At 34.2% G+C, this 27299-nt stretch overlaps 8 protein-coding genes and 5 pseudogenes across 13 annotated transcripts, besides 5 other annotated features; 8 read left to right on the forward strand and 5 right to left on the reverse strand.

Annotated features, from left to right (window-relative positions):
• Positions 1 to 965: 965 nt before the first annotated feature.
• TVAGG3_0012220 (ribonuclease inhibitor domain-containing protein) lies at positions 966 to 3088 on the reverse strand (the record flags this gene model as incomplete). Its single annotated transcript, XM_051219934.1, has 1 exon — positions 1031 to 3088. One exon carries the CDS (start codon positions 3086 to 3088, stop codon positions 1031 to 1033), a length of 2058 nt encoding a protein of 685 aa, XP_051104920.1.
• A 1339-nt stretch (positions 3089 to 4427) lies between these two features.
• TVAGG3_0012230 (uncharacterized protein) lies at positions 4428 to 6375 on the forward strand (the record flags this gene model as incomplete). Its single annotated transcript, XM_001326400.2, has 1 exon — positions 4445 to 4702. One exon carries the CDS (start codon positions 4445 to 4447, stop codon positions 4700 to 4702), a length of 258 nt encoding a protein of 85 aa, XP_001326435.1.
• An 817-nt stretch (positions 6376 to 7192) lies between these two features.
• Positions 7193 to 7872: a mobile genetic element.
• Positions 7873 to 9410: 1538 nt separating this feature from the next.
• TVAGG3_0012250 (uncharacterized protein) lies at positions 9411 to 12209 on the forward strand (the record flags this gene model as incomplete). Its single annotated transcript, XM_001326402.1, has 1 exon — positions 9411 to 12209. One exon carries the CDS (start codon positions 9411 to 9413, stop codon positions 12207 to 12209), a length of 2799 nt encoding a protein of 932 aa, XP_001326437.1.
• Positions 12210 to 12261: 52 nt separating this feature from the next.
• Positions 12262 to 13377, reverse strand: TVAGG3_0012260 (lipoteichoic acid synthase family; the record flags this gene model as incomplete). The annotated part of the gene is made up of 1 exon (XM_001326403.1): positions 12262 to 13377. One exon carries the CDS (start codon positions 13375 to 13377, stop codon positions 12262 to 12264), a length of 1116 nt encoding a protein of 371 aa, XP_001326438.1.
• An 826-nt stretch (positions 13378 to 14203) lies between these two features.
• Positions 14204 to 14233: a terminal%2Cinverted (terminal inverted repeat of MuDR-2_TvMULE3 transposon ID:TVAGG3_0012270).
• Positions 14204 to 16155: a mobile genetic element.
• Positions 16128 to 16155: a terminal%2Cinverted (terminal inverted repeat of MuDR-2_TvMULE3 transposon ID:TVAGG3_0012270).
• Positions 16156 to 18247: 2092 nt separating this feature from the next.
• TVAGG3_0012280 lies at positions 18248 to 18699 on the reverse strand (annotated as a pseudogene). The gene has a single exon. A coding segment is annotated over exon 1 (452 nt).
• Positions 18700 to 19411: 712 nt separating this feature from the next.
• Positions 19412 to 27299: part of a mobile genetic element that runs on past the window's edge.
• TVAGG3_0012300 lies at positions 20580 to 21542 on the reverse strand (annotated as a pseudogene). The gene has a single exon. A coding segment is annotated over exon 1 (963 nt).
• On the forward strand, positions 21559 to 21960 carry TVAGG3_0012310 (uncharacterized protein; the record flags this gene model as incomplete). Its single annotated transcript, XM_051219935.1, has 1 exon — positions 21559 to 21960. One exon carries the CDS (start codon positions 21559 to 21561, stop codon positions 21958 to 21960), a length of 402 nt encoding a protein of 133 aa, XP_051104921.1.
• TVAGG3_0012320 lies at positions 22151 to 22734 on the forward strand (annotated as a pseudogene). The gene has a single exon. A coding segment is annotated over exon 1 (584 nt).
• TVAGG3_0012330 lies at positions 22908 to 23521 on the forward strand (annotated as a pseudogene). The gene has a single exon. A coding segment is annotated over exon 1 (614 nt).
• TVAGG3_0012340 (DNA/RNA polymerases family) lies at positions 24065 to 24916 on the forward strand (the record flags this gene model as incomplete). Its single annotated transcript, XM_051219936.1, has 1 exon — positions 24065 to 24916. One exon carries the CDS (start codon positions 24065 to 24067, stop codon positions 24914 to 24916), a length of 852 nt encoding a protein of 283 aa, XP_051104922.1.
• TVAGG3_0012350 (uncharacterized protein) lies at positions 25066 to 25926 on the forward strand (the record flags this gene model as incomplete). Its single annotated transcript, XM_051219937.1, has 1 exon — positions 25066 to 25926. One exon carries the CDS (start codon positions 25066 to 25068, stop codon positions 25924 to 25926), a length of 861 nt encoding a protein of 286 aa, XP_051104923.1.
• On the reverse strand, positions 26052 to 26426 carry TVAGG3_0012360 (annotated as a pseudogene). The gene has a single exon. A coding segment is annotated over exon 1 (375 nt).
• Positions 26718 to 27050, forward strand: TVAGG3_0012370 (uncharacterized protein; the record flags this gene model as incomplete). Its single annotated transcript, XM_051219938.1, has 1 exon — positions 26718 to 27050. One exon carries the CDS (start codon positions 26718 to 26720, stop codon positions 27048 to 27050), a length of 333 nt encoding a protein of 110 aa, XP_051104924.1.

The raw sequence follows: 27299 nt of genomic DNA on the forward strand, positions 1-27299 counted from the left end.
TTTTGACCTTTAATTCCAAATAATTACAATTTTATCGGAAAAATTCCAAATTTAAGATAAAAATGAGTTATATGAACTACTGTATTTTGAAAATGAATTTTGGTGATATATTGTAGAATATTTTATCAACGAAATGGAATTATAATTATAATTATTTGCTCATTATTTGAAATACGATGAACGATTTCCGAAAAGCACAAAGAAATGTAATCTGATGGAAAATAATACTATTCCCTCCAATTAAGTTTTCTAGTTCTTTGCAGATTATGAAATGTTGATTGGTCGCCAAAAAGCCATCCTTCAAGAGATCATCGCTAGTAATTTGCTTGTTTTTCTTAATAAATGCTGAGTATATGAGAGATAAATAAAGAAAAAAAAAAGATCTGATTGAATAAAATTTTCAATTCTTTAATTTGATTTTACCATTCATAAATAATAGTACTTAATTGTGGATTTTTCAATATTGAGTGGATATTTTTTTGGATTAATCCGTAATGTACTTTGTTAATCAAGGTTACTTTATGATTATTTAACATAAAATGTATTCTGTTTGATTGCCCTATATCAATTTTAACTCTTGTTCTTAATATGTGGATCGATAAGAGTCAATATTTTTGAAAATCTTGATTTAACTTCATTTAAACAATTTACTGCATAAAAATAAACATATCCATTGATTTTAAATTAAACAAAAACTGGTTAAAGTATTCAAAAAAAATTCGAAATTCGAAATTTTGATCAAAATTTTTATATTTTGACAGACATTTTTTAGTATTTCCATTTTTTTTGGAAAATTGAAAATGTTGGAAAACAATCAGATAGTTCCAATAAATAAATCGATGATGGATTGGCTTCGAATTTCTTCAATTTTTTTTTTTGAAAAAAATATTCAATAATTTTCTTTACAGTAATTAAATCTAAGCTCTAAACATGATATATATAGTATTATTAATTCTTTCAGAATAAACAAACTTAATATTAAATTTTATTTCAATGAATAGTAAAATGTAATTACAATCGATTATGGTAATTAGTATTGTTCGAAGAATTTATCTGTTTCATCGTCATCATTTGCTGTTTCTACGTTTTGATTTGTGTTTGTATTTGATTCAATAACATCAGCGCCTGGAAGACCTTCTTCGTCCTTAGAATCTTGTGTTTCAGCATTATCTGTACTGCCTAAGCTTGGTAATTGGATATCATCTTCTTCCTCTTCTTTCGGTTTATTTTCTGGTTGGCTTTTGATAGTATTTTGCTCATTTTCGTTAGGTGTTTCTGTAGTTTGTTGATTGTCCTTTGGATTTTCGAGATCATCTGGGTTTATGATATCATCGGAGTTGGCATCATCGTTGAGTAATTTAATATTTTCATTATCGTTGTCATCATCTTCTAATAGCTTTGATTCTTGTTTTGGCTGGTTTTCGTCTTCCTCCATGAAATCGTCCTCTTCCGGTCGATTTGCTACTAATTTAAGAATGTCGTCATCAATGCTATCCTCCTCTTCTTCGTCCTTGACTACTTCTTTAACTGGTTTTTCTTCTTCAACCGGAAGATTTTCTTCTTTCTGTTGCTGTTCAACAGGGGCTTCCTCTGGTTTTGGCTCCTCTTCTTTGACTTCCTCGGCCTTTTCTTCGATATTTTCTTCCTTCTTTTCTTCGACTTTTCCTTCATTTTGTTCTTCAGATTCTTTTGTTTCTTCTACTGGGACTTCCTCTGGTTTTGGCTCCTCTTCTTTGACTTCCTCGGCCTTTTCTTCGATATTTTCTTCCTTCTTTTCTTCGACTTTTCCTTCATTTTGTTCTTCAGATTCTTTTGTTTCTTCTACTGGGGCTTCCTCTGGTTTTGACTCCTCTTCTTTGACTTCCTCGGCCTTTTCTTCGATATTTTCTTCCTTCTTTTCTTCGACTTTTCCTTCATTTTGTTCTTCAGATTCTTTTGTTTCTTCTACTGGGGCTTCCTCTGGTTTTGACTCCTCTTCTTTGACTTCCTCGGCCTTTTCTTCGATATTTTCTTCCTTCTTTTCTTCGACTTTTCCTTCATTTTGTTCTTCAGATTCTTTTGTTTCTTCTACTGGGACTTCCTCTGGTTTTGGCTCCTCTTCTTTGACTTCCTCGGCCTTTTCTTCGATATTTTCTTCCTTAATTTCTTCATCATTCTTTTCTTCCTCTTCAACTGGCTTCAGTTCGTCAGGAATAACAACTTCGTTTTCTTCTTTCTTCTCTTCTTCCTCGAGTTTCTTTTCTTCGGCCTCATCTTCGACTTTATTTTCTTCTTTTGCTTCCTCTTCCTCTTCTGGAGCCATAATTTGAGTAGTTTCTTGTTCTTCAAGCTTTTCCTCTTCTTCTTTGGCTTGTTCTTTAGGTTCTGTTTCAGCAACAATATTTTCTTGTTTCTTTTCCTCTTCTTCCTCTGTAGAATCGTTATGCTGAACATTGGAAATCTCATTAGCGGCATTTTGGTCGATTCCTTTTTCATCGACCAATTCTTTCTTCTTTGGCGTTTTCTTCTTCATTACTAGCTTCCTTTCAGCCTTCTTCTTGGCAAGCTGAGCCTTGAGTTCTGCAATTTCAGCGTCAAGATCAGCAAGTTGCTTCTCTTTTTGTTCGAATTCGTCTTTCTCAAGATCTACTATGAAAGCTTCTGTTTCGCCTGGCTTCCATACCTCAAGAGGTTCGAGTTTGCGAACAATGTAGTCACGCTGTAAAAAGTGCAAAGCTTTTGTACGAATTATTTGAGCGTCGTTTCTCATTTTCTCTGAAACATGAACACCATTAAGTGTTTCGATGTTGCGTCCGAAAACAGCTAACGCCATCGCTGAAAAGTATTTGTGTTTTGAAATTGGAGAATTTTTAATTGAAAACGTCTGTAGACTTAATTGCTGCTTTCCTCCTGCAAAAGAGGTAATTGGGCAGCCATCAAATCTCAAAACGCGAAGGGAAGGCATAGAAATTAAACCTTCGAAATTTGTAAAATTGTTATTGGACAAATCTAATGTGCAGATTGGTGGGTCCTTGTGGAGGGTCGGCATTTTCGAAAGATGACGGCCGGCATAGCTCACAATACGTGACTGGTGTCTAGTGGACTCCATAAGGAAATAACGATAAAAAAATACACAAAAAATGTTATTTTTTTTGATAGTTTAATTAAATATTGAAAATCGAATCTTCACACGTTACAGATGCATTTTTTATGGAATAAATGTCAAACTTCTCATTTCCGAATATAAAAATTAAAAATCATTACGTGATACAATACAATTAAAAATATCGAAAGAAAATAATTCAATTGTGATTTCAAATCCATTTTCAATTTTTTTTTATGAAAAAAGAATGTGTTGCGTTATTGTCAAGTAGAGCAACCTTTTCTCAATAAAAAATGATTAAAAATGCATTGACACAGACATGGTGTGATCAATGAGTTATATATATAACTGAATACTTGTTGATTTTTGTTATCATTTTTTAAAAACGTTTTAAATGATATTTCATCCTCTACAAAAATGAAACAACAAATAGCTGCTTTAAGTATACGTTATATGAATAAAATGAATTTATAAATTTTAAAAATCTGAAAGGATTATCCATCCTGAAGACTACTTCTTTTGTTATGCTAAGGAGCCTCTACAAATAAATAAAGATTCTCATCAATATTACTGACGAGAAAATTGATTTTCATCAATTGATGCGAAACTAGTGGTGAGTTGCTAATTTAATAGGTTAGAATAAAAGAGTGCTTGTAATAGACAATCTATTTTAAATAATATTTTTTTGAAAATCCAAATTTAGAATCATCGCAAAAACCATTAAGAATAGAGTTTTTCAGAAGGAAACATTGGCAAGTATAACTCTTTTACATCATGAATTCCATAGTTTCATTGTAAAATGCTGGAGTGTAAGTTAAAACTGTCAAATGTAAAGAATTCTAAAAACAATAACTTTGATATCATATTATATTCTATGTGTAGATTATCAATGTTTTGCTAAATTGAAGTTTGTCACGACCGAAACAATTGCCAATGAATTATAATATTTAAACCTTTATTTCTCTGTGTTAGTGATAGTATAATTAAGGTATATATTACATAGAATTATATTAATTCCTCTCAATAATTGAAAGCAAATTTTTTTGTGAATCGATTACTAATAGTTTTTTATAGGCTCTATATTTGTCACTAAATAAAATTACATATATTATTCGATTTGGCATCATCTCTATATTTTTGGGATGAACATCCAATTTTAAATAAACAAATAGAATTAAACAATATTTTCCGAATCTTTTGAAAAGATTTTGATTACAATTCAATTTTAAATCCATTCAATGAGTTTGAACAATTTTTTTTTCATCTTCCTATTCGTTCAGAGTTCTGAGTTATAATACAATTAATTTCTAGTTTTTTTTACACTCTTCTCAAATATTACTTACATTCTCAATCATTATATTGATGTCTACACCACAGGTTAATAGAACCGTAGCCCCAACTGAAAACATAACTTATTACCACGCAACACCATGCAATGATAAAACAATGTCAGGTCCAATTGTTACGGTAATTATAATTGGCATTTGCATTATTCTTGTTGGAATTATTGCAGCTGTAATAGCTTATATTTGCAAGAAGCACATTTCAAATCAAAAATCCGAATCAACTCCTTCCAGCCACAGGTTAGAGCAATTTACCACTCCGATGCTGAGTGATTAACCTCATTATGTACAAGAAATCAATATCTTATATTGCGGTGCTGATATAATATTATATCAATTATGATTAGTATTTTCTTTTCTACTAAATATTTGTTCTTTCATACTACAATTACATTATTTACACAATATTTTTAAAAAATACGATAACACATCATGAGTTCATAATATATTCCGCATCCAAAATTTACGAAATAGATCACAATTCCCTAATAAATTTTGATTGAAAATAATTGTTCCTCCCGGCCATTATATAATATTTGTCATATATTATCTTAATATATTATCAATAGACATATGTTATCTGCTTCCCTTTTAAATCAATATTCCATCACATGAATTTGCATTTATGTGCGGATAGCCTATATCACTAGTATGACAATTCAGTCATAATTAATTTAACCTCTCATAGTAATACTCTTGGAAATCTACCATAACAATTCTTATTGTTGTCACTTTTTGAACATTTCAAAAATGAGTTCTAGAGAAATTAAAACTCCTAAGGGGAATCGCAGTCCAAAAGTAGAGAACTTATCTCCCATTGAAAAGAAAGCCCCAAAAATACCAAATATGTCTCTTACAAATCAAGAATGGAACACTTTAAACAATGTTGTTGACTCTCTTCTTCGCGGTGCAGAAATTGATCACATTGTAGCTGCTGCAATCCCAAAACTCGACTTTGTATTAAATGCAAGACTTCAAGATGCAATAACTCGAAATTTCACACAGACCGTTACAAAGCTTAAATACAATATTAACAGATTACACAAGCTTTCCGAACTACATTCTGCAGCACCAAACCTAGAAAATAACTTTTCGAAGCTTCCCAGCAGCGAATTAAGAAAACAATATCTGAATCACTCAAAAGCTCTTGATGATATGAATAGCTTCTACGATATTCAAGCAGCCAAACTTGCTGAAAGGAGAGAGAAAGAAGAGTATTTTTTGAACAAAAAATTCGAAGAGGAACAAAATCAACTTGAACAAGAAATAACATACTCTTTAGCTAATATAATATACAGCAAATCTATTACAAATAAGAGGGCATTCATTAAACTTTTGCTTTCAAGAAATAAAATCCAAGAAGCAGAAAAACAAAAAGAAGAACTTCAGGAAATGGAATCAAAAGAGCGTGAGGAATACATGTTTAAGATTAACGATGAAATAGTTCAGAAAAAACATAATTTAGTTTCAAAACAAGATTTAGAACGCCAGGAGTTCAATATAAAGTTTGACGACATCGAAGATCGTTTGGAGAGAGATAGAAGGCGCGATGTCGATGGAGAACGCCAGATAATTGCAATAATTAGACAGTATTTGACAGATGACGAAGACGAACAAGTAGAGGAAGAGGACGAAGAGGAAGAAATGTTTGCAGAAGAGGAGGAATACGACAGATTGTCAACTGAAAACTCCGAGGAGAGCTTTTCTAATCAAAATACTACTAAAAACAAAGTTGCTGAGTGGATTCCGTTTGTTGAGGATCCATGCGTTCCATATCCATATTGAATTACAATCTTTTGATTCACCTTTATATTTTTTTTTGTATTTAAAAAATATTCAATAATTATTTAACATTTTTAGATTTTTTTTTGAATAGAGAATACCTTTTAAGACATAAAGAAAGTGTTAGTGGATCCATCACTCTAAATAAATGATTTTGATAAATTGTAGTGTCCGGTTTTAGTTTTTATGATTTCAAATTCAAAATCACTTGAACTTAGTTACCTTGATAGTTTGGACCTCGGATATTTTTTGGATTCGGGCTGATAGAAAGGAAACATGCATTGTAAATCTTACGAAGACGAGTACGGCTCCGAACTTCTTTTGGCTTGTCCATTTTTGTAATATTTGAAGTGTTGTTTCGGACCTTTCCTGCTTGTGCAATCGATCCATGAATTCTGCCCATTACTCGAAAAACGAATCCATTGCTTATTAAAGAAATATTTTCAATGATATCATCAAATGTTTTTTGAGCGAGACAAAATTATTGATTGAATTTTGATATGAAATCAATGCATTGTTGTAATTTAAGTACTGATTTATAGTTTTTATGCCAAAAAACCTTATGAAATTGAAATTGAGAGAGAAAAAGTGTTGAGTGTCTCAAAATTGAGAGATGTTATCAATACTTTTTACGACTTTGTTATAAATCAAGTTTGATAAGAATACATTTTAAAACACATATGTGACATACATATATTTTCTAATTAAAAGTCAAGAATATACAGTTCGGTATCGAGAGCGGGACAAGATTGAAAAATCTGACATTTGTAAAGTTCCAAATCTGACAATGTAAACTGTTTACAAATGTCAGATCAAAAAAACTTTGCCCGCCAAAACGCAAAAGTGCCATAATCTCATGGTGGACCACAGCTGGTGTCGCCGCCGACTATTCACTTGCTGGGATGCTACGCAGCCTTTGATCTGGCCAATCATAGTGCTGCTCCATCCACATCAGCAAGTGATTTCGGCTGGAGATCTCCAATGGGTCTTCCATGAGGTTTCTGTACGCCAGAAGCACAATATCTATGCAGCCTGGCTGCTAGGATAGCGTAGCTAGGCTGCGTAATTATTGTGCTTCTGGCGATATTAGTTATACGTTATTGCCCTCGTTGACTATAGTACTACTCCTTAACCTCCGAGGGTTAGGGAGTAAATTTGCTCGAAATGGGCAATGTTCATTACGAAATCTCTCATTCGATGAGAGACTTCGTAATGAGCATTGCCTTAAAGTACTCTTACTACTCTTTCCTAGTTCCCAAAAGGCCTAGGATTCTGTAATTAATCGAATAGGACAGAGTTTTTCCGAAGTCTCTCATTTGATGAGAGGCCTCGGAAGAATTCTGTCCTATTGTAATGTAGTTGTGGTACTTGGCCCACAAAGAGCGAGAGACATGTCTGTAATTCGTTTATGCTGAAGTTATCTGGATGTCTCTCAAATGAGGAAGGAAATCCAGAAAACTTCAGCATAAGTTAATGCAGATGTGATTTCTGGCTCTTTGTCGGCCAGAGAACGAATAAAAAGTTTATTGGATGAGTAGGCTCGATGGATGCCTACCCACTGCAAATATACGTTATTTTTTTATTTCCTATGAGAAAATAGTTTTCAATTTTTGTACTACTATATGCTTTATTGCACAATAAATCGTTAATTTTTCTTCTTAAAAATAGATTTATAATGTTTCGATTTTTTCGACTTTTTCAATCTTGATCAAAATTCAAAAATAAGCATAAAATCAAATAAAGTACATAAAATAACTCACATCTATCATATTAAAATTTTCGAAAAATCTCCAAAAAAATCACGGTTCGAAAATTTCGAAATCAAAAAGCACATTTTTCGCGGAGAAAAGAAGAAAAACAATTTTTTTTGGAATTTTGGTGAGAAAGAATCTTCTTTATCTCCTCATATTGTGCATATTTTCGCGTTCTGAGAGCGGAAAACGCATTTTTGGAATGCATAGATTCCGAATCACACGGAAAAAATTAAGTTTTAATAAGAAAATAAACGATTTATGAAGTAGTAAAGCATATAGTAGTACAAAAATTGAAAACTATTTTCTCATAGGAAATAAAAAAATAACGTATATTTGCAGTGGGTAGGCATCCATCGAGCCTACTCATCCAATAAACTTTTTATTCGTTCTCTGGCCGACAAAGAGCCAGAGAATCACATCTGCATTAACTTATGCTGAAGTTTTCTGGATTTCCTTCCTCATTTGAGAGACATCCAGATAACTTCAGCATAAACGAATTACAGACATGTTCTCTCGCTCTTTGTGGGCCAAGTACCACAACTACATTACAATAGGACAGAATTCTTCCGAGGCCTCTCATCAAATGAGAGACTTCGGAAAAACTCTGTCCTATTCGATTAATTACAGAATCCTAGGCCTTTTGGGAACTAGGAAAGAGTAGTAAGAGTACTTTAAGGCAATGCTCATTACGAAGTCTCTCATCGAATGAGAGATTTCGTAATGAACATTGCCCATTTCGAGCAAATTTACTCCCTTAACCCTCGGAGGTTAAGAGAGTAGTACTATAGTCAACGAGGGCAATAACGTATAACTAATATCGCCAGAAGCACAATAATTACGCAGCCTAGCTACGCTATCCTAGCAGCCAGGCTGCATAGATATTGTGCTTCTGGCGTACAGAAACCTCATGGAAGACCCATTGGAGATCTCCAGCCGAAATCACTTGCTGATGTGGATGGAGCAGCACTATGATTGGCCAGATCAAAGGCTGCGTAGCATCCCAGCAAGTGAATAGTCGGCGGCGACACCAGCTGTGGTCCACCATGAGATTATGGCACTTTTGCGTTTTGGCGGGCAAAGTTTTTTTGATCTGACATTTGTAAACAGTTTACATTGTCAGATTTGGAACTTTACAAATGTCAGATTTTTCAATCTTGTCCCGCTCTCGTTCGGTATCATTTTTCATGAAATTTTCTTAAAGATCAAAATTTCATATTTAATTCAGATTCTATATTACACAGTTGAGAGAAAAAACAAATTTGCATGAAGAATTATTCTTTTCTATCCTTTTTTAACCTCCTGAATTGATTATGCATTTTTTGCCATTTTGTAAATACTTTATTTGTCAGATTTTACTATCCTTCGTTATTTTATATGTTTAGCGGGGAGCAACGAAAATCTCAAAGTAATGGAGGAACTTTGAGAAATTCGACTCAAAATGTAAAAATAATGCGAAAAAGTGAAGAACAAGGTCGTAAATCCGTTCTCCCCAAAATATATAATGACAATAATTACAAAGGTGATTATAATTCCAATATAAGTGACAATAGTTATCAATATGATGAGAGTGATAATGAATCATCTAAATACGATCCTTCATTCAAGTACGAAATTTGGAGTCCAAGTATTAAAGATAATAGCGTTGAAAATCTCATCATTGATGACTATCTTCAAGATATGGAGTACATAAGAAACAAACGCGTTGGGGCAATTAACGCTAAAACGCCAATTTCAAGTTCAAGTTCTTTGCCTGTTGCAAACAATCAATTAAGAGCAACAAAACGCTCTAAATCTTCAAACAAAATCAAGAAATCTGCTACTCATCAGAAAATTACATTGCAACAGCTTCGAAAAAATAAACCAAAATTATTTGAAAGCAATGATGAGTATTATTCATTTGACAGTGCCGAGGACAAAGTAGATTTAAAGACATTACACCCTATTAGACAGCTCAAATCGCAAGAATATTCATTTGATTCGGATCTTGATGAAGTCGATGAGAATGGAATGAAGATTTTGAGACCTAAAAAACATCATGATAGGAACAGACATAAAAAGCCTGCATCAAATAGTGATGAATATTACTCTTTTGATGAAAAAATCGACTTGTACGAACCAATAACGCATAAAAAGATCCGTCGTAGGAGATCTAACATTAAAAGAATACCGATCAAACAAAACAAACCTAAACCCAGACGAGTTTACTTCGTTTTTGACAACAAAAAGAAAAAAATTGTCAAAAAAGTTTATCCTAAGGACAAAATACCAAGTATCTACGATGAGGTCAACAACAATCCCCAAAAACAAGCTCAAGAAGACCAAAATATTCTTCCTTATGGCGATGATGAATATTATTCTCTTGATGACTCAACAAAAATCAATCCTGAACAAGGAAAGCCGATAAGGAAGAGAAGGCATCACAGATTGCACTTTGATAACTCGTATTATTCCCAAAGTGAAAATGATCCAATCGATCCAAAGACGAAGAAGCCAAAAAGAAGGAAAAGGCATCACAAATTGCATGGTGATAACGAATTTTACTCTGTATCCAGCGATATTGAAGTCGATCCTGAAACAAATAAGCTAATTCGAAGAAAAAGAAGTCATACTTTGCACAGAGATAATGATTATTATTCTGTTGATGAAGAAACAAAGCGTGATGAAATTACGGGAGATTACATAAGAAAGAAAAGGAAACATAAGCTTCATAATGATGAAAATTATTATTCTTCGGACATTCAGGGAAGACGTAAACGAAGACGTCACAGACTTCATGGTGATAACGAATACTACTCAGTTGATGACGAAACTCCACGCAATCCAAGAACTGGAAAACCAATTCGACAAAAAAGATCACATAAACTCCATGGCGACTCTGATTACTATTCTGTTGATAGTGAAACAAAGGTTGATAATGACGGACATTTCATTCGCCAAAAGAGAAAACACAAATTATCTAAAAAGAGGAAAACAGCCCAGTTTGACTCGAACGAATACTCTTTCGACAGCGATGTAGATAAGTTCGCTGTGCAGAAAGGAAAGGAATTCAAGAGAGAACCGAAAGATCACGGAGATCCAGATTATTATTCCATAGATTCGGATACTCCCATCGATCCGAAGACAGGGAAGTACATTAGAGTCAGGAGATCGAACTCTCCGGCTGATTCCTCAAGTGATGAAATGCACTTCAGCACAAAAGCGAACAAAATCCTTGAAAAAGGCGACAAAAACTATTATTCAATTGATAGTGAAACAGAGAAAGATCCACAAACAGGATTTTACATCAGAAAGAAAAGATCTCATCCAATTCTCGACCATGGAGATGAAAACTACCTATCAATTGACTCACAAACACCAATTGATCCACAGACTAAGCAATACATCCGACAAAAACGCCAAAATCCAGTCAAAGATCACGGTGATCCAGATTATCTGTCAATAAACAGCGAAACACCAGTTGACAAAACAACAGGCCAGTTCATTCGCCAGCGCCGAGATGAAAATGCTCTTGAACACGGCGACAAATACTTCGAATCTATTGATTCGTCCACTCCTATTGACTCTAAAACAGGTAAATACATTCGCCAACGTCGCACTCACATCTTAATTGACCATGGCGATCCAAACTATTTGTCCATTGACTCCGACACCCCTATTGACAACATCACAGGCCAATTCATCCGACAAAAACGCCAAGAACCACTCAAATCACACGGTGATCCAGAATATCTCTCTATTACAAGCGAGACTCCGACTGATCCTATTTCCGGTCAATTCATCCGCCAAAAGAGGAAGTACAAGCGCACAGACAACGAGACACAGTTTGATTCCACATCTAACGGCAGGAAGAGACCTCGGCCGCTCCTTGATCATGGTGACGAGAATTATTATTCCGTCGACAGCGAAACACCTATTGATGGAAGGACAGGCGAATACATCAGGAAGCTGAGGAACAGCAAAAGAACAGAGCAGACAGAAGTTTTCTCCAGGCTGCCAAGTCCAAACAAGTCTAAATACATCACAGATTTCTCTATCGAACCTGATGAAGAAAAAATTTCACATCATATGTCCAAACACAATTCGCCTAAACACAACAAGAGCAGGGATGTCGACAGTTTCATTGACGACAGCTACGACTTCTCAAGGACGATGTCTAAGGGTGTGCCTTTGAGAGATAGATACGGCTTTCCGCTTAAGAATAATAAATATAATAACTCACAGCCAATAAAACGGTATACCAGAAAATAAAAAATTATTGTTTGTATTCTTTTTATTAATAACTTTATATTTTTAAATCTAATCAATCTCTATCCATTTTAGTATTATTAAATTCCGTATAATTTGTATAAAGTTCAGATCTGTCTATATTGATACAAGGGATATATCCATCACATATTGCCGGCTTATGTAATATCACGGTATCATACCAATAATTTGTGTCACCCATACTTTTCAAATATTCTTCCTGATATGCTTCAAAATGCGTTGAAATATTTGAAAAAAGATTTACACCTATTCCCAATTTATCTCCTTTTATCTTGATTCCTGCGGCTGCAAGGACAGAAGGCATTAGATCGTATGGTGTGAACACTCTTTCAAATGTTTTCTCCGGCTTTACCGAAGGATTAATAAAAATATTATATGTTGTTCTTTCATAGTTCTTAGAAAGAGCTAGAGTATATACTTGATTGTCTCTTGAAAAGTGGTCTCCAAATACTAAGATGACAGTATCATTGTACCATGGCTGGTTTTTTGACCATTCAACAAAGTTTTTCAATTGATTATCTGCGCATTTCACTGCTCTAAACAAGTCATTGTCTCCTTCAGGACACAACTTGCATGTAAAACCAGGTTCGTGAGTGTCAAGAGTTGACATGAAAGCGAAAAATGGTCTCTTTTGGTTTGACAATGAAGTGACTTCGCCTTTGAAGAAGTCGTAAGTAATATAATCATCATACCAGAATCTTTTTGAATATTGTTTTAGGATTACCTTTAATGGATTTATTTTTTGGTAGTGGTGGTATTCGAAAATATGACCATATCCCCAATCCCTGGAAGGACATCCAAAAGTTGCGGATGTAATGTATTCATGATCATTTAGTAATTCACTCAAACAAGATAAGTCATTTAGATAACCTTGAGTTTGTCCTCCAAATTTGTTTGAACCCAAATAAGGAATGCCACACAGGGCTCCAAATGTTGCTCCCAAAGTGAAACCAGTTCTTGGAATTGTTCTCATTCCACCAAGTTTGGGAAATTTCAAATGCGAAAAGTGAGCATTATTTTCATCAAGAGCGAGCTCTTCCATGTATGGAATCAATGACCCACCAATGCACCCTCCATTTTTAACGGAAATATATGTTGAATCCATTGATTCAAGGCAGATAATGATGATATTCCTTTTCTTTTCAGGCATTTCCAAAAGTCGAGAATTTGGTGTAACCACGTATTTGAAGAACAGGGAATTAGCTTTTGTTGGCGGTAATGGAATAACAATTGTATTGAAAAAAGAAACGACAGAAACAATATAAAAAAGAGGTAAAATTCTGAACCTCAATGAGAACTTTATATTTGTATTCTTTATCATATATATTTTATTGGAGATTTGGTAGAATAGAATCATGAAGGCAATTGAAGGAATAAAACATGTCAAAGTATACTTTTTGAAATATGTGAAAATAAGAACATAGTTATCTTTGTAAGTTTTGCCTTGATCAATGAGTTTAATGAAGATATCTTCATATATAGGTCCTATTGTTTCATATATATTCTTCATGAAAGCTGAAATCAATGAGAGAATAGTTACAAATATTATTGTTTCAAAATTTAAAAGATATTTGTAGTAATGTAATCCATTATTATCAACATTGTTCTCCAAATCATACTCTTTAATATATAATCCTGAAAACGCTGAAATAAATTGCAAAAGAAAAAAGAACTTGGAGTTGAACAATCTTGCTGTGAAAATTTGCTTGAATGGTACTATTATGAAGAATGATAAAACCCAAGTAATGAAAATAGCGAGTTTGATACTGTTAGTGATGATTTTTTGAAGAATAGACATTGCACCTTCCTCATTTTGTAAGGCATCACTAATAAAGCCAATATGGTACACAAGTGTTGTAATCCCATAGAATGCTAGAAGATGAGAATATGAAAGATTCATCCCAGATTTATTTATTCATTTCAATTTTGAATTCAGAATTAATTGCAATTTGAATATCTTGATCGTAGATTATGATGAGTATATAAGAATTTCCGAAAAAGTGACACTTTCAATAGGGAGTAACACTTAAAAAGTGACAATTTAAAATTCACAATAAATAAAAATAATAAATTTTTTAGTCTATTAAATTATTCTTTTCTTTGAAATCCTCTAAAAATTCTTCGAAATGTTCTAAAATATAATCTGGAGAATTATAACAAAATTCATTAATTTCTAACATATACGTATCTAACAATTCATTTGGAATTTCAAACGATCTTAAATATGTAATTGAATTTTGTATCTTCTCATTTATTTGAGAAAGTTTTTCTTCAGCATTTTCCAATAAAAATCTTAATGGATTCAAATTGGCTTCTTGATTCTGAACAAAATTTAATACTTGGTATAAACGTGATTGAACTTCTCTTTTCAATTTTGTTTTATAATCTGTCAATCGAGGCTCGCGAATTCTAATTGAAGGAATAAAACCTGTTTGAAGTAAATCGTTTTTAATACGATAAAAGTAATTGGGTGCAACTTCTTCTAAAAGATTTTTGACAAAAACATCAATTCTTTGATTTTTAACGCAGCCAAAATCGTGATATTTTATCTTTTTAAATAAAGATTCAGAAACGTTATTCACAACGGTTAATTCATTTGGTCTGGCAGCGGCTATCCACATCATAGCCAACAATTCCTTATACAAAATTCAAAAACTTGGGTGCAATCAGTTCTGATTGCACCCAAGTTTTTGAACTTTCTTGAGGGAATTAAAGGGTGAGAGATTTATAGTCTATCTATATATATCCCACCCTCTAATTCCCTCCCTGACAGCGGGAAACTTTGTCTGAATGTTAAACTATTCAGACAAAGTTTCCCACTGTTTGCGAAGGAATTGTTGGCTATGATGTACTGATCATGAATCAGTACATCATAGCCAACAATTCCTTATATAAAGTTCAAAAACTTGGTGCAATCAGTTCTGATTGCACCCAAGTTTTTGAACTTTCTTGAGGGAATGGAAGAGTAAGAGGTATACATTATGAATATATACCTCTTACCCTTCCATTCCCTCTCTGACAGCGGGAAACTTTGTCTGAATGTTAAACTATTCAGACAAAGTTTCCCGCTGTCAGCGAAAGAATTGTTCCATCTGGTGCATAGAGTGTGAATCTATGCACCAAATGGAGCAAGTCCCTCGCGAAATTGCCCAAACTTGCGTCGCATTTCAAAGATTGCGACCCAAATTTTGGCGATTTCTAGTAGAGATGGAGTATTTTGAGTCACTGACCTATATGCAGTGGCTCAAAGGGCTCCATCTCTACTTTGAAGCAAGGAAACTTTCCTCGAAATTTTGATAATTTGAAGAAAGTTTTCAAGCAATTAACAAAGGATTACCCGCTATGAGGTAAAAATTCTAGATTTTCACCTCATAGCGAGAGCTTCCCTTTCATTGCTTGAAAACTTTCCCTAGCTTCAAAATTGGGGAAAGGGCTGTAAAGTCGACTCCGATACCAGCAGGTACCAGAGTATTTAAAAGAGAAGCCCTCGTACGAGTTTCTATGAAGACCTTCTCATTCAAGAAGATCTTAATAGAAAATCGTACGAGGGCATTGGAAACTCGCGTCTGGTACATGTTGGTACCAGAGTGTTTGAGATTTGAAGACTCTGGTACTAACATGTACCAGAATTTATGATGAATTTAAGATGGACCATTATAAAATGGTAGCGGTTGTTTCAAAAAATTTAGATGAGATTTGCATAGATATAGATTATATGATTTATACATATGAAAAATAATATATAAAAATATAATTTTGAGATAATTATGTAAATAATATTTTAAATATTTGAATTTGAGGTATAATTTTTAGTAAAATATATTATAAAGAGTATTTTATAAATATTGTAAAATAATATAAGTAATAAAATTGAGACCCCTCCCTGTTTTTGATGTTTTGTCACTTTTTCGGTAATTCTTATTGTTTCAGATTATGATTTTCAAATTTAGCCCGATCCAATCACTTTAATTTCAAATCTTCTCAATCACATTATCAAAGAAACAAGTTCTTAATCAAAAAAAAAAAAAAAAAAAAAAAGGTAGTGGGGCTTCCAGGCACTTCGTGCCCTCTAGCCCCGAAGATGTTTAGTATAAATGAAGTTTTTATTCGGAAAATTGTTAGTCTTCTGGTGTGAATTCGGAGGACTCTTCTTCTTCCTCCATTGCTTCTGGGAAGAAGCCTTCTTCTGGGTCGAAAACATTATATAATGTTTCACTTTTCACAAATTATATAGTTTTCATGCTTTGTCACTTTTCTGTCACTTTTCGGGTAAAAACATTTTTATTATTATATATAAATGAATTTTACAAAACCTCCGTTACCGTTCTTTGGAAATAAAAGTAAATGTAAAGATATTATATTGAGAGAACTTAAGAAACTACCGAATGGTCTAACATTTGTAGATTTGTTCGGTGGAAGTTTCTATATATCCCATTTGTGCCATACAATATTCCCAGACTCAAAGATTATATGCAATGACTTCGACAACTATATGGACCGTCTCAAACATATTCCAGACACTAACAATATATTGAAAGAGTTAAAAGAAAAGATACCTATAGGTAAGATGGAACGTATACCATTAGATAACAAAAATATTGTGAGAGAGGTTTTGAAAAAAGCAGAATATATAGACTGGGATAGTATATCTGCTAGACTATTATATAGTGGTTCTATAAGAGTTCATGACATTGAAACACTTATGTCAAAAGTTTTATATCTTAACTATACAAATGTTTTCAAAGAGGACATAGAAAAATATATTGAGGGTATAGAGTTTGTGAGATGTCATTGGACAGAGTTGTATGAAAAATATAAAGACAAGGAAAATGTTTTCTTTATAGTGGACCGCCGTTCTATAACACATGGGATTTTCAATACCAAGTAGACTGGACTTTGAGAGACTCTTTAGAAACTTTAGACGTTTTACATAACCATCCATGCTTTTACTTTACATCCGATAAAAGTGGTTTGGAAACCGTTATGAGATGGTTAGAGGACATACATGACTATGAGTTTATATATGACAAGATAGAATATGAGAGAGGTCCTATAAACCGGAGAAAGTGTCATAACAAAGAAATTTTATTAGTAAGTAAATGTGGTTTGAAATAGGACTACTTGTTTTAGGTTTTTTCCATTGTGTCATTTATTTCTTTGACGTGGCAGAAAGATATAGAGAATATGAAGATGAACCAATGCCTGCAAATGTTCAGTATATGTACTCGTAAGAGATATTTTTATCTAATATTAAATGGACGCACAGAACTTAGCGAATGCACAGCAACCTGGACAACCAAACCCAGAGAATATTCCAAATGAAGTTAGAATACAAACTGCGATGGCAAACTATGGTCAAGTGCCAACAGATGTACAAATGCAAACTGCCATGTCAAATGACGCTGCGTTAGGTTTGCCACCATGGTATGCAAATATGAGATGGAAAGAGTTTTATACAAACCCTGAAGTGGGATATAAACAACTTTATGCAGATGACGCGAACACAGGAGTTGACCCAGAATATGTTTTCTACCAGAGAGAAACAGAATGTATGAGCTCCAGTTAAAGAATGCTATGGAACTCAACAGGAAACGTAAGAGACTAGGCGGACATTAGATTTTTACATATAGTAAAATGGGTTTCTCAGTAAGATAGGAAACTTCTTTCGAAATGTTGGAAGAGGTATATGGAATGGAATAAAAACCGTAGGAAGAGGAATTTGGAACGGAGTCAAAAATATTGGTAAAAGAGTAGGTCAGTTTGTTGGTATTATACCTAAAGACCCTGAACCAGAAGAGCAAGCTCCTGTTATACAACAGCCTGAACCTGCACCACAGTCTAGTTGGCAACCAAATCCAACACCACAACCGGTATATTAAAAAATTATATTTTTACCGTTCGATAGTAGTTGTATATGAAACTAAGTTCTAAGTAAAACGCATGGTATAATGGAATTATTCTTTTCTCTTCCATCTGTAGTAAACCATACTTGAAAGTCTGAAATACTTCCACTTGGTGGTTCGTATAACTTTGTAGGTTTTTCGTAAAAGTCATTTGCCAAGCATAAGAAAGAGTTTTGGGCGCCAGAAAATGAAGCATGAACAATAATAGCAGCTGGGTCGAAAACATTTTCATATGTTCCATTAGGGTTTTCGACTTCATAAAAGTCTGGGTGTACTGGATATGCTGCAGGCTGATTTAACATCCTCATAAATCTATACCATGCCAAGTTGTTATATTTTGTAGAAATATAAACGTTTTCTCCAAGGTCTTCTATTCTATTGATTTTAACAGTTGCATTTTTCCTGTCATAAATAATATCGAGATGGTACTCTCCTTCGTCAATGTTATACTGTTTTGCATATTCGATATAGATATCGTTTATTTTTTCTTGAAAAGCTTGAAGAGTTGTTTCTAAGTTTACAAGCAAACTAACTTGTAAAAGTTTTCCCTGTTCAAATTTCTCATACATACGTTTTTCTTTGTTATAGTATCGAACTTCAAAACCGACCGTAAATGGGAAAACCATGTATGGCTTCTGAAATGAACTTCATTCTACGAAAGCCAATAGCTTTTGTGACAGATGGGTCTCTTAGCCATCTTAATGGTAGTCAAAACGATAGCCTTCATGCTTTACGGTCTCTGTCTCAAACTTTTGACCGACATTAGTAAAAAGTTCATCTAATGGTTTAGTTGTAGCAACTCTTGAATTTTCTTTTTCTATTGAAAGCATATTTTATCTAGAATAAAAATGTCGAAAGATATTGCTTCCATGAGAGAAATACAACACAACCGACAACTCATTATGCAAGCTCTAAATAAGAACACAACAAACTTTTCAAACTATTCTAAGATATCTGAGTCATTGAAAGAAGGAAACTTAAAACTGACATTAAACCCTTTAAGATGAGTTTCTATTTCAAGACAAGAAGAACAATACTGTCTGTATAAATCCAACAAAAGGAACTTTAAACGAGAAACCTATAAATGAACTTCTTTTGAAAGCAGATGTTGACAACAAAGCTGACAAAGAATATGTAGACGATGCAATAGCAAAAGAAGAAGAAAGAGCTAACAATGCTTATGCAACAAAAGAACATACTCATCCTGAACTAGCAGACAAAACATATGTTGACAATAAAATGTCAAGTGAAGTGACAAGAGCTGAAAACGAATATTCTAAAAAGACTCATACACATTCTATATCTGAAATAACAGACTTACAAGAAACCTTAAACAGTAAAAGTGCCGTTGGACATACACATACATCTTCTGAAATAACAGACTTAAACGTTAGCCTTGAAAAGAAAGCAGATAAAACATATGTCAACGGAATATACCAAAGTTTGATAGGAACAACAAAAAATATTGAAACTATTGTTGGTGACTTTTCTGTCAATGAAGAAAATAAATATTTTAGATGGCAGTTTGTACAGTCCTTAAGAAATGGTATACGGTATAAACTCATTCCGAAAAATAACAATGAAATGTATGTAAGCTATATAAAGAATGATGGTACACAAGTTAAAGTTCCATTAGACAACAACTGCTACTTAAACTTATATGGAGACGAACAAAAGAAATATTTCCGAGTTTATGAAATGGCAGATATGACATTGCCTGACCCAGCTCCAGCACCATATTATTATGACTATGTAGATGACGAAGGAACACTACATGCAGATGAACAAAAGCAAACATTATATTTAGAATATTATAGATATAAAAGATATAATGCATAGAAAAAACGAGAATAGTATACTATTATATAGATGACAGAAATAAATATTATAGTCAAGATTTTACCTACCCTGAAAACATAAGATTATATTATAAAAAAATATTCTTACACAAACCAGAAGAAACCTGAAATAGTTGCACTATATTTTAAGTTCAAAAGAGACAATCCTATAATGTCTCATATGTTTGATTTAATGAACCCAGTAGGTTCTATTTATAATCTATGGAAGCAAGAGGTCCTCAAGTAATGTTTGGTGTTGGTGCATGGGAACAAATAGTCGACAGGTTTTTGTATTGTGCAAACTCTTCAAAGGAAACAGGTGGTTCGAAGAAAATTAAAGAAGCAAACCTTCCACCGCACACTCATACAGGAACTACAAACTTTTCTGGCGACCAATAGCCACTCATTAAGAGACCACCCATTATACAACTCAGAATATTATGCTGGCAATGACGTTTTATCTCCAGATTATAACCATTCAGCAAAAAAGACTTTCGTCGACCAACTGAACCAGGAGGAAATCATGTCCATACTTTCACAACAAATCCAACAGGCTTGGGTAAAGAATACATGCCACCTTACATGACAGTTTACGCATGGTATAGAATTGCTTAGTCGTCATTTTCAACTTCTTTAGCATATTCGTCAGGAGTTGTCTTATATTTGTTAGGAACTGTCTTTGAAAGTATACACCTTGAACTTTGACAAGTTTGAAACGACGAGGTCTGACAATAGTAGTTTTTATCTTCTGCTTGCAGTGTGTACATTTTGCCATGTTTGCCTAAAACTTCATAATATTCTCTTGTATACTTTCTTCTATTTTTACGAACACGAATGTGAGTACCTGTCGGGTTCCCATTGTTGTCATAGTCAATAGTATTTTCATATGGGTCGCGTTTAGGTATTTCTATTTTTACTTTGTCACCTTTCTGAATTTGAAGCCCGGCATTCTTTCTTGTTTGTCTCTTTTGACTAAATTATTAAATATATAGTCTTTCTCTAAGTCAGGGTTGTTTTTCATTTCTTCGGGGGAGTGGTTTCCCAAACCTTTTTGTTTACGGCTATTGTAAATATTTAAAACTTGTCTCATCTTTGCCATGGAGAAGTGTCTATATTTGTCGTCATATGACATTTCATTTGCTTCACCACCTTGTGGTTGGTTTAAGTCTCTTAACATTTTTATACAACCGTCAATGACACCAAGAGCAGAATGGTTTTGGTCGACAATGAAATATTGGTTTACATTTTTTGAACGCAGATAGTTTTTTACATCATCTGATTTGAAAGAACTTTCACAGTCAGATGTCAGTTTTGTTGGATGGTATTTGTCAACGAATATTGTCAAAGCTGCTAAGATATCTAAAATAGCTTTTGGACTGTAATGGTATGGCTTCACAGTATCTTGTGTTTTGACCGACAAATATTAGCCAGTATGGTGGTCCATCTTCTCTATACTCGGAATGTTTTCCAAGATATCCATAAACCAAGCATTTGGTGTTGAACTAAAGATTTTTTATCATGAGTGCTTTCTTTGTCGCTTTAGAAACATAGGGGTCCTTGTTTGGATTCGTCATTTTTATCCTATAAGAAATGGGTTTATTTGGCGCATTAGCAGGAGTTGCATCTAGATTTTTACCCGCAGTGGGAACAATAGCCAGAGGTGTATTTGGAGTTGGAAGGAAGATTTTGAGTACATTAGGTATACTTAAAGAGAAAGCACAACCTATTATACAAACTGTACAGAAAGGTTGGGATGTAGCACGAGATGCAACAAATCTTATTCCAAATCCTGAAACAAGAGGAAAAGTTCAAGGATGGATGGACAATGTAGGAAGACAAGCAGGAAACTATTATAACAAAGCAAATGACTACTATAACCAAGCAGGACACTATATGGACCAAGGTGAAAGATTCTTTAACAGAGGATATAACCATGCACAACAATGGGTAAACAATAACCAACCTCAACCGCCTCAAACGTGGGGAATGTAAAGTTTTTTACTGAGATGAAATGAACAATACAGCATTGAGACAAATGGGTTCAAGATGGATTTGTCGGCTTCCAGCAGTTACACAACGTGTTTGTCAAGTTCTTCCTATACCTCAGGAAGTTTTAGACCGACTTAAAAAACAACAACAACCAGTTGAAAACAAACAAACTAAAATTTTTTACTGAGATGAAATGACCGAAGAAGTTGAAACGGTAGATTTGACACCACAAACAAAAAGTTCAGAACCATTGTCAAAACCTGTCAAAGAACTTACAGATGAAGAGAAAAATTCAATAATAGAAAGTGCCAGGTCTGGAAATACAAACCCTAACTACAAAGTCACTTTTCATAAAAATGGAACGGCAAGTATCTCAAAAAAGAAACAGACTCTCACAAATAAAATATTGAAGTCTGAAGGAGCTTTCGAGACAACAGATGGAAAAGTTTACTTCACTGACCAACAGTTCATTATAGAACATCTCATTGACTTAGAGTCGAAATATTCTAAACTTTACAACAAACACAAAAAGTTGAAGGAAAACAAAAACAAATGGCATATGATATTTATGAAGATGTTGACGACACAACTGTTCCTGCAAGTGAAGTAAAGTCAGAGGAACCGAAAAGTGACAAAAAACCGATAGAAGAAGAAAAACCAAAAACTGAAGATAAACCAAAACCAAAGTTTAGTTTGGAAACTAAACCAAGTCAACCTTCATTAGCTGGTATGGGTTGGCGTCAAAGACTTATGGCAGCAGGCGGTTATGTTAAGTAAAGAAAAAAATATTTTTTTATTTTTATAAAAATGCCCCATATAGAATGGATAGAAAATCTGCTAGAATAAAAACAGAGTTGCAAAGATATGGTTGGAGAGTTTCGAAGAATTTTAAATATAGGAAGGGAAGACCCATAAAAGTCTATGACAAATTGTCTGGTCTTCGCTACGAAATGGATTTGGAAACAGCACGTGCAAATTATCCAAACAGACTAGAGAGGTTAGAAGAAGAACGTCTTATGGACATGCCTTTCGATGTTAGTGAACCTCAAGTTGAAGGACACGACGGCTTTGCCAGATTCTACTGGAAACATGACGAACAATTGCATCCTTTGAGAAGGAAAAAAGGTAGTGCAGAGGATGGTCATGCTCCCATGGAAAGAACAAGATATGCATATGAGAAGTACCGTGAAGTTAGAAGTCAAATTACATCTGGTCGAACCTTTACAGTAAACTTTGACGAAGGAAAGAACAAAGAAGGCTTCATGGGTGTACTTGCTGCAATTCAAGATGGAAATAAGAAAGGATACAATCTCAGATTGACCATAACAGATTTGGATGGTCACATTTACTATGCACATGGCAATGTCACAACAGCTGCAATGCTTCTTGACGCTTTCAAGACTACAAAGAGAGAACAAATGGTTGACTCCGACTCAGACATTTTGAATGCAATTGAAGGAATTGCAAGTGTCAAGTTCGAATGGTACCAACCTAACCCTCAAGCAGTCAGACAACATGCTGGATACTTCCCCTTCATAAATAAGTCTGACATTGACTTGACAAGGTATGGAATTTACAATTCAATTGAAACAATTGTCAACGAACCTTGCATTCTTACATGTCTCAGGAACTCTGGTCTTGTTACAGAAGAGAAGATGAAGTATCTTGAGTCATGTGTGAAGACAAGGTACATTCTCAGAGGTCAATTGGCAAAAATTGCACCGTTGGCAAATGTCAATATCCGAGTCAGCATACCTACAGCTAAAGGTTCTTCACATGACGACTATGTTGTTGAGTTCAATTTACCATGGTTGAAGATTGTAATTGTCCACAACCACTTCATGTTGAACGAAAGTCTTACAAACCCATTGTTCGGAAAAGGCAAGTGCAACATTGTCAGAGCTGTAAACATTCTTTTCGAGAAAGGTTTGTTGGAACCAATTCCAGATGACAAGCTGACAGAAACTTTTGTACCAAAAGACGAAACAAACTTTCATTGTTAGCAAGACCAAAAGTTGTTCCAGACAAAGTTCTAGTACAAAAGAAGTACACAATTCCACAAGGAGTTGGATTGTTCGGATACCAACCTGAACCAGAAGAACTTCCAATGAGGTTGCAAGAACTTCAAGATGCTATAAACAAACTTCCATTGAGACATCCAATTGACGTCAAATTGTATTGGAGAGCATCTGAGTTAGGTCAGAAGGTTTTATATGAAACAGGTTGCTTCGACGATGTTTATGAGATAACAGGAGAAGTTTCTCAGAAGATAAGAGACTCACTTGAATTTCCACAAACTGGACCAATTGGTTGCGACAAGTTCGACTCAGATGAAAAGATATACTATGTCGACCTTAACGCTGCATACATGAGGTTTGTCCAATATATTCCGACTGGAATTCCAAACGAAGATGGTGAGTTCCCGGGAAGGAACTATACAGTTGGAAAAGTCATACAACAACTGTATGATATTAGGAAAGCTTCAAACCCCAAACTTGCAATGACACTCAAATTGCTTATGAATTCGACATGGGGATATTCCATTAAGAAACCTCAAGAGATGAAGAGTAAACATTATGAGAAGGTCGACAACTTTGTTGAAAGGTTTTCTCCTTTTGTTTTGAAGTACGAATTCACTCAAGGTCAAAGTGGCTTAGTAACCACATTAAAACCTATTGTCGAACATTGGTCTTACCCTCAGTTCGCAAAGGCAGTCCTTGACAACTACAACAAATTCTTCTCCGAAGTCAAATCGAAAGTTGTGGTTTACTATGAGAACATTGACGCACTCATGACGAACGAAGAAGGATACAACAAACTCATTGAAATGGGAATGGTTGGTGAAAAGATGGGCTGTTTTAAGCTAGATAAGGTATTTTCCGAAGTTCATGTAATATCGAAAAGGAAATATTGGGGTATACTTGAAGACGGCACAGAAATAAAACATTGCATGAAGTAAAAATTTATTTTTTAAAAAGTGACATTTTTTTAATTTTATTTGAAATGTACGCTGAGTTTGTTGGAGAAGACCGTTGGGAAACTTGTTTGTTAGATGAGAAATATGAAATGGCATACCATTTTAAAACAATATATTTTTACATATATTAAATGCTTCAGGTTGAAAAACAAAGAACAAAAGTAGCAGATACAAAACCGTTAGACTATATCTTTACAAATGCTGGTAGGACTATTTCAGATGAAGAAATTTCATCCCGAGTATACAGGTTTGACTATCCAATTCGTTGGCTTCAAAGTCCTTCAGATGCAAAGGCAATAGGATTTAGAAGAGTTTTGTTTTCAAATAGAACTAACGCATTTATGTTCGCAGTATATTTTCATGGGCAGTATAAAGGTTCTGATGGTCTAATAGACAAATTTGACGAAATGAGAATCTTTACAGTTCGTTCAGACGAAAGTCTTGAGAAAACTCTAAATGACTTTCAAACTCAAATGAACAAATATTATTGGGAATTTCAAGAAAAATACGACTCTTTACTAAATGGAACATACTATCTGAAACTAGAATATGACAAGATGAACTCCACCGTTTCATTTCAAAAGATTGAAATTAACCCTCCAAGAGATACAGAGTTTTTATTTTGGAAAGTAGACAAACGTTCTTGGGCACAATTTCTTCGGTTACTAAACCAGAACGAACCATTACCACCAGATGGTCCATTTCAATTTATACTTCCACCAGCAGATTTGACAGTTTATAGAAACGTGTTTGACCCTCAAAATGTTATGTGTCATGCAAGTTTCAGTTCAAGCAACAATAGTTTTCTATGTATTGGTAAGGACTTTTATGACTTTGCTTCTAAATTCTACGAACCACCTAGTAACAGTTTCTCTGACTTTCAAGTTTGGTTCACAACAAATGGTGTGCAACATATTATTCCATTGTACTATGACTTTTATCTCGAATTGTCTTTCATATATAACTACGGAAAAGTGCTGAAAAAGTATTGAAAAATAATGTTTATGTTAGCATGTTAGATCTAACACGTTTTCTAACATCGTAGAAAACTCATGAAAACAATTTATTTTTGACACTTTCACAAAAAACATAAAAAAGTGCAGTTAAACGTTAAGGTTTACTGAACTGGTTGGATGTCGCCTTCACAGGTTATGTAGAATGGTTGACCCGAGAAGTGGAACAGTGCTCTGAGAATTTGTATAATTCGTGGAATTGGACTCTCTCTGTTTGGAAGTAGTATCCAAGGACGTTTGTTTAGGAACTTAACACGAGCTTCCTTCTTTGCTTGCTTTATGTCGTCGTAGGCTGTCCCGTCTGGTATTTGAATTGGAATTTCAGTCGAAGTCTCGAGATTCAAGACAGCCCTTCCAGAAATAGTGGTGAACTTGACCTTGGGCTTCATGACCTTGCGCAAGTAGTCTTTTACGCAGTCGTTTATTTAAATTAGGTAAACTGCCTCGTCAAATCCTTCTGGCATTCCGAGTCCTTCCATCCGACAGAAAAAGTCCTTCCTTCCAACAGGAAAAGTTTTTCCTTCCGACAGAAAAAATTTTTCCTTCCGACAGAAAAAATTTTTCCTTAAGACAGAAAAAATTTTTCCAGTTGTCCGTCCGTAAACCATTCAAATTTTCGAAAATTGAGAACTTTTTGGTCGAACTTCAGAAAAAGTTTTTCCTTCCAACAGAAAAAGTTTTTCCTTCCGACAGAAAAAGTTTTTCCTTCCAACAGGAAAAGTTTTTCCTTCCAACAGGAAAAGTTCTTCCTTCTGACAGGACACAAACGAATGTCCCACGTCCCACCAACCCAGTCCATTCCCAAACCAGATGAACCTAAAGAACCACAACAGTCTCCTCAGCAAGCTCAGTTCCAGCAAGTACCTCCACCAAATTACTACCAATTTCCACCACAAGGCTTCCCGAACTACCCTCCTCTGCCTATGCCTTACTTCCCCAACCCTTGGATGTTCCAGCAAGCTCCACCCCAGCAATTCCAATCTCAATCCCAATCGAAGAGAGACCAAGAGTTCGAAGAAGGTCTGAACCGCTTACGCAAAGATTATGCTACAGCTCCAATTGAGAGAAAGTTGTTCCCGGACCAAAAATATAATTTATGTTAGAATGTTAGATCTAACACGTTTTCTAACCTCTTGAATTTTCATAAATTTCCTTAAGATAGAAAAAATAAAGTTAGTTTTATTTTGTATTTTTTTGTATGTAAGATATGATTTCAGGGATTTTTTTGACGAAGTGTCAATGTTCACTTCGTCAAAAAATAACAGTTATCTAATGAAAAAGTTAGTTTTATTTTGTATTTGACGAGAATGTCGGGTAAATGTTTTGTCATGAATTTCCTTAAGACAGAAAAA

This window comes from Trichomonas vaginalis, chromosome IV, assembly GCF_026262505.1.
Source record: "Trichomonas vaginalis G3 chromosome IV, whole genome shotgun sequence".
In the NCBI taxonomy this organism is placed as follows: domain Eukaryota; phylum Parabasalia; order Trichomonadida; family Trichomonadidae; genus Trichomonas; species Trichomonas vaginalis.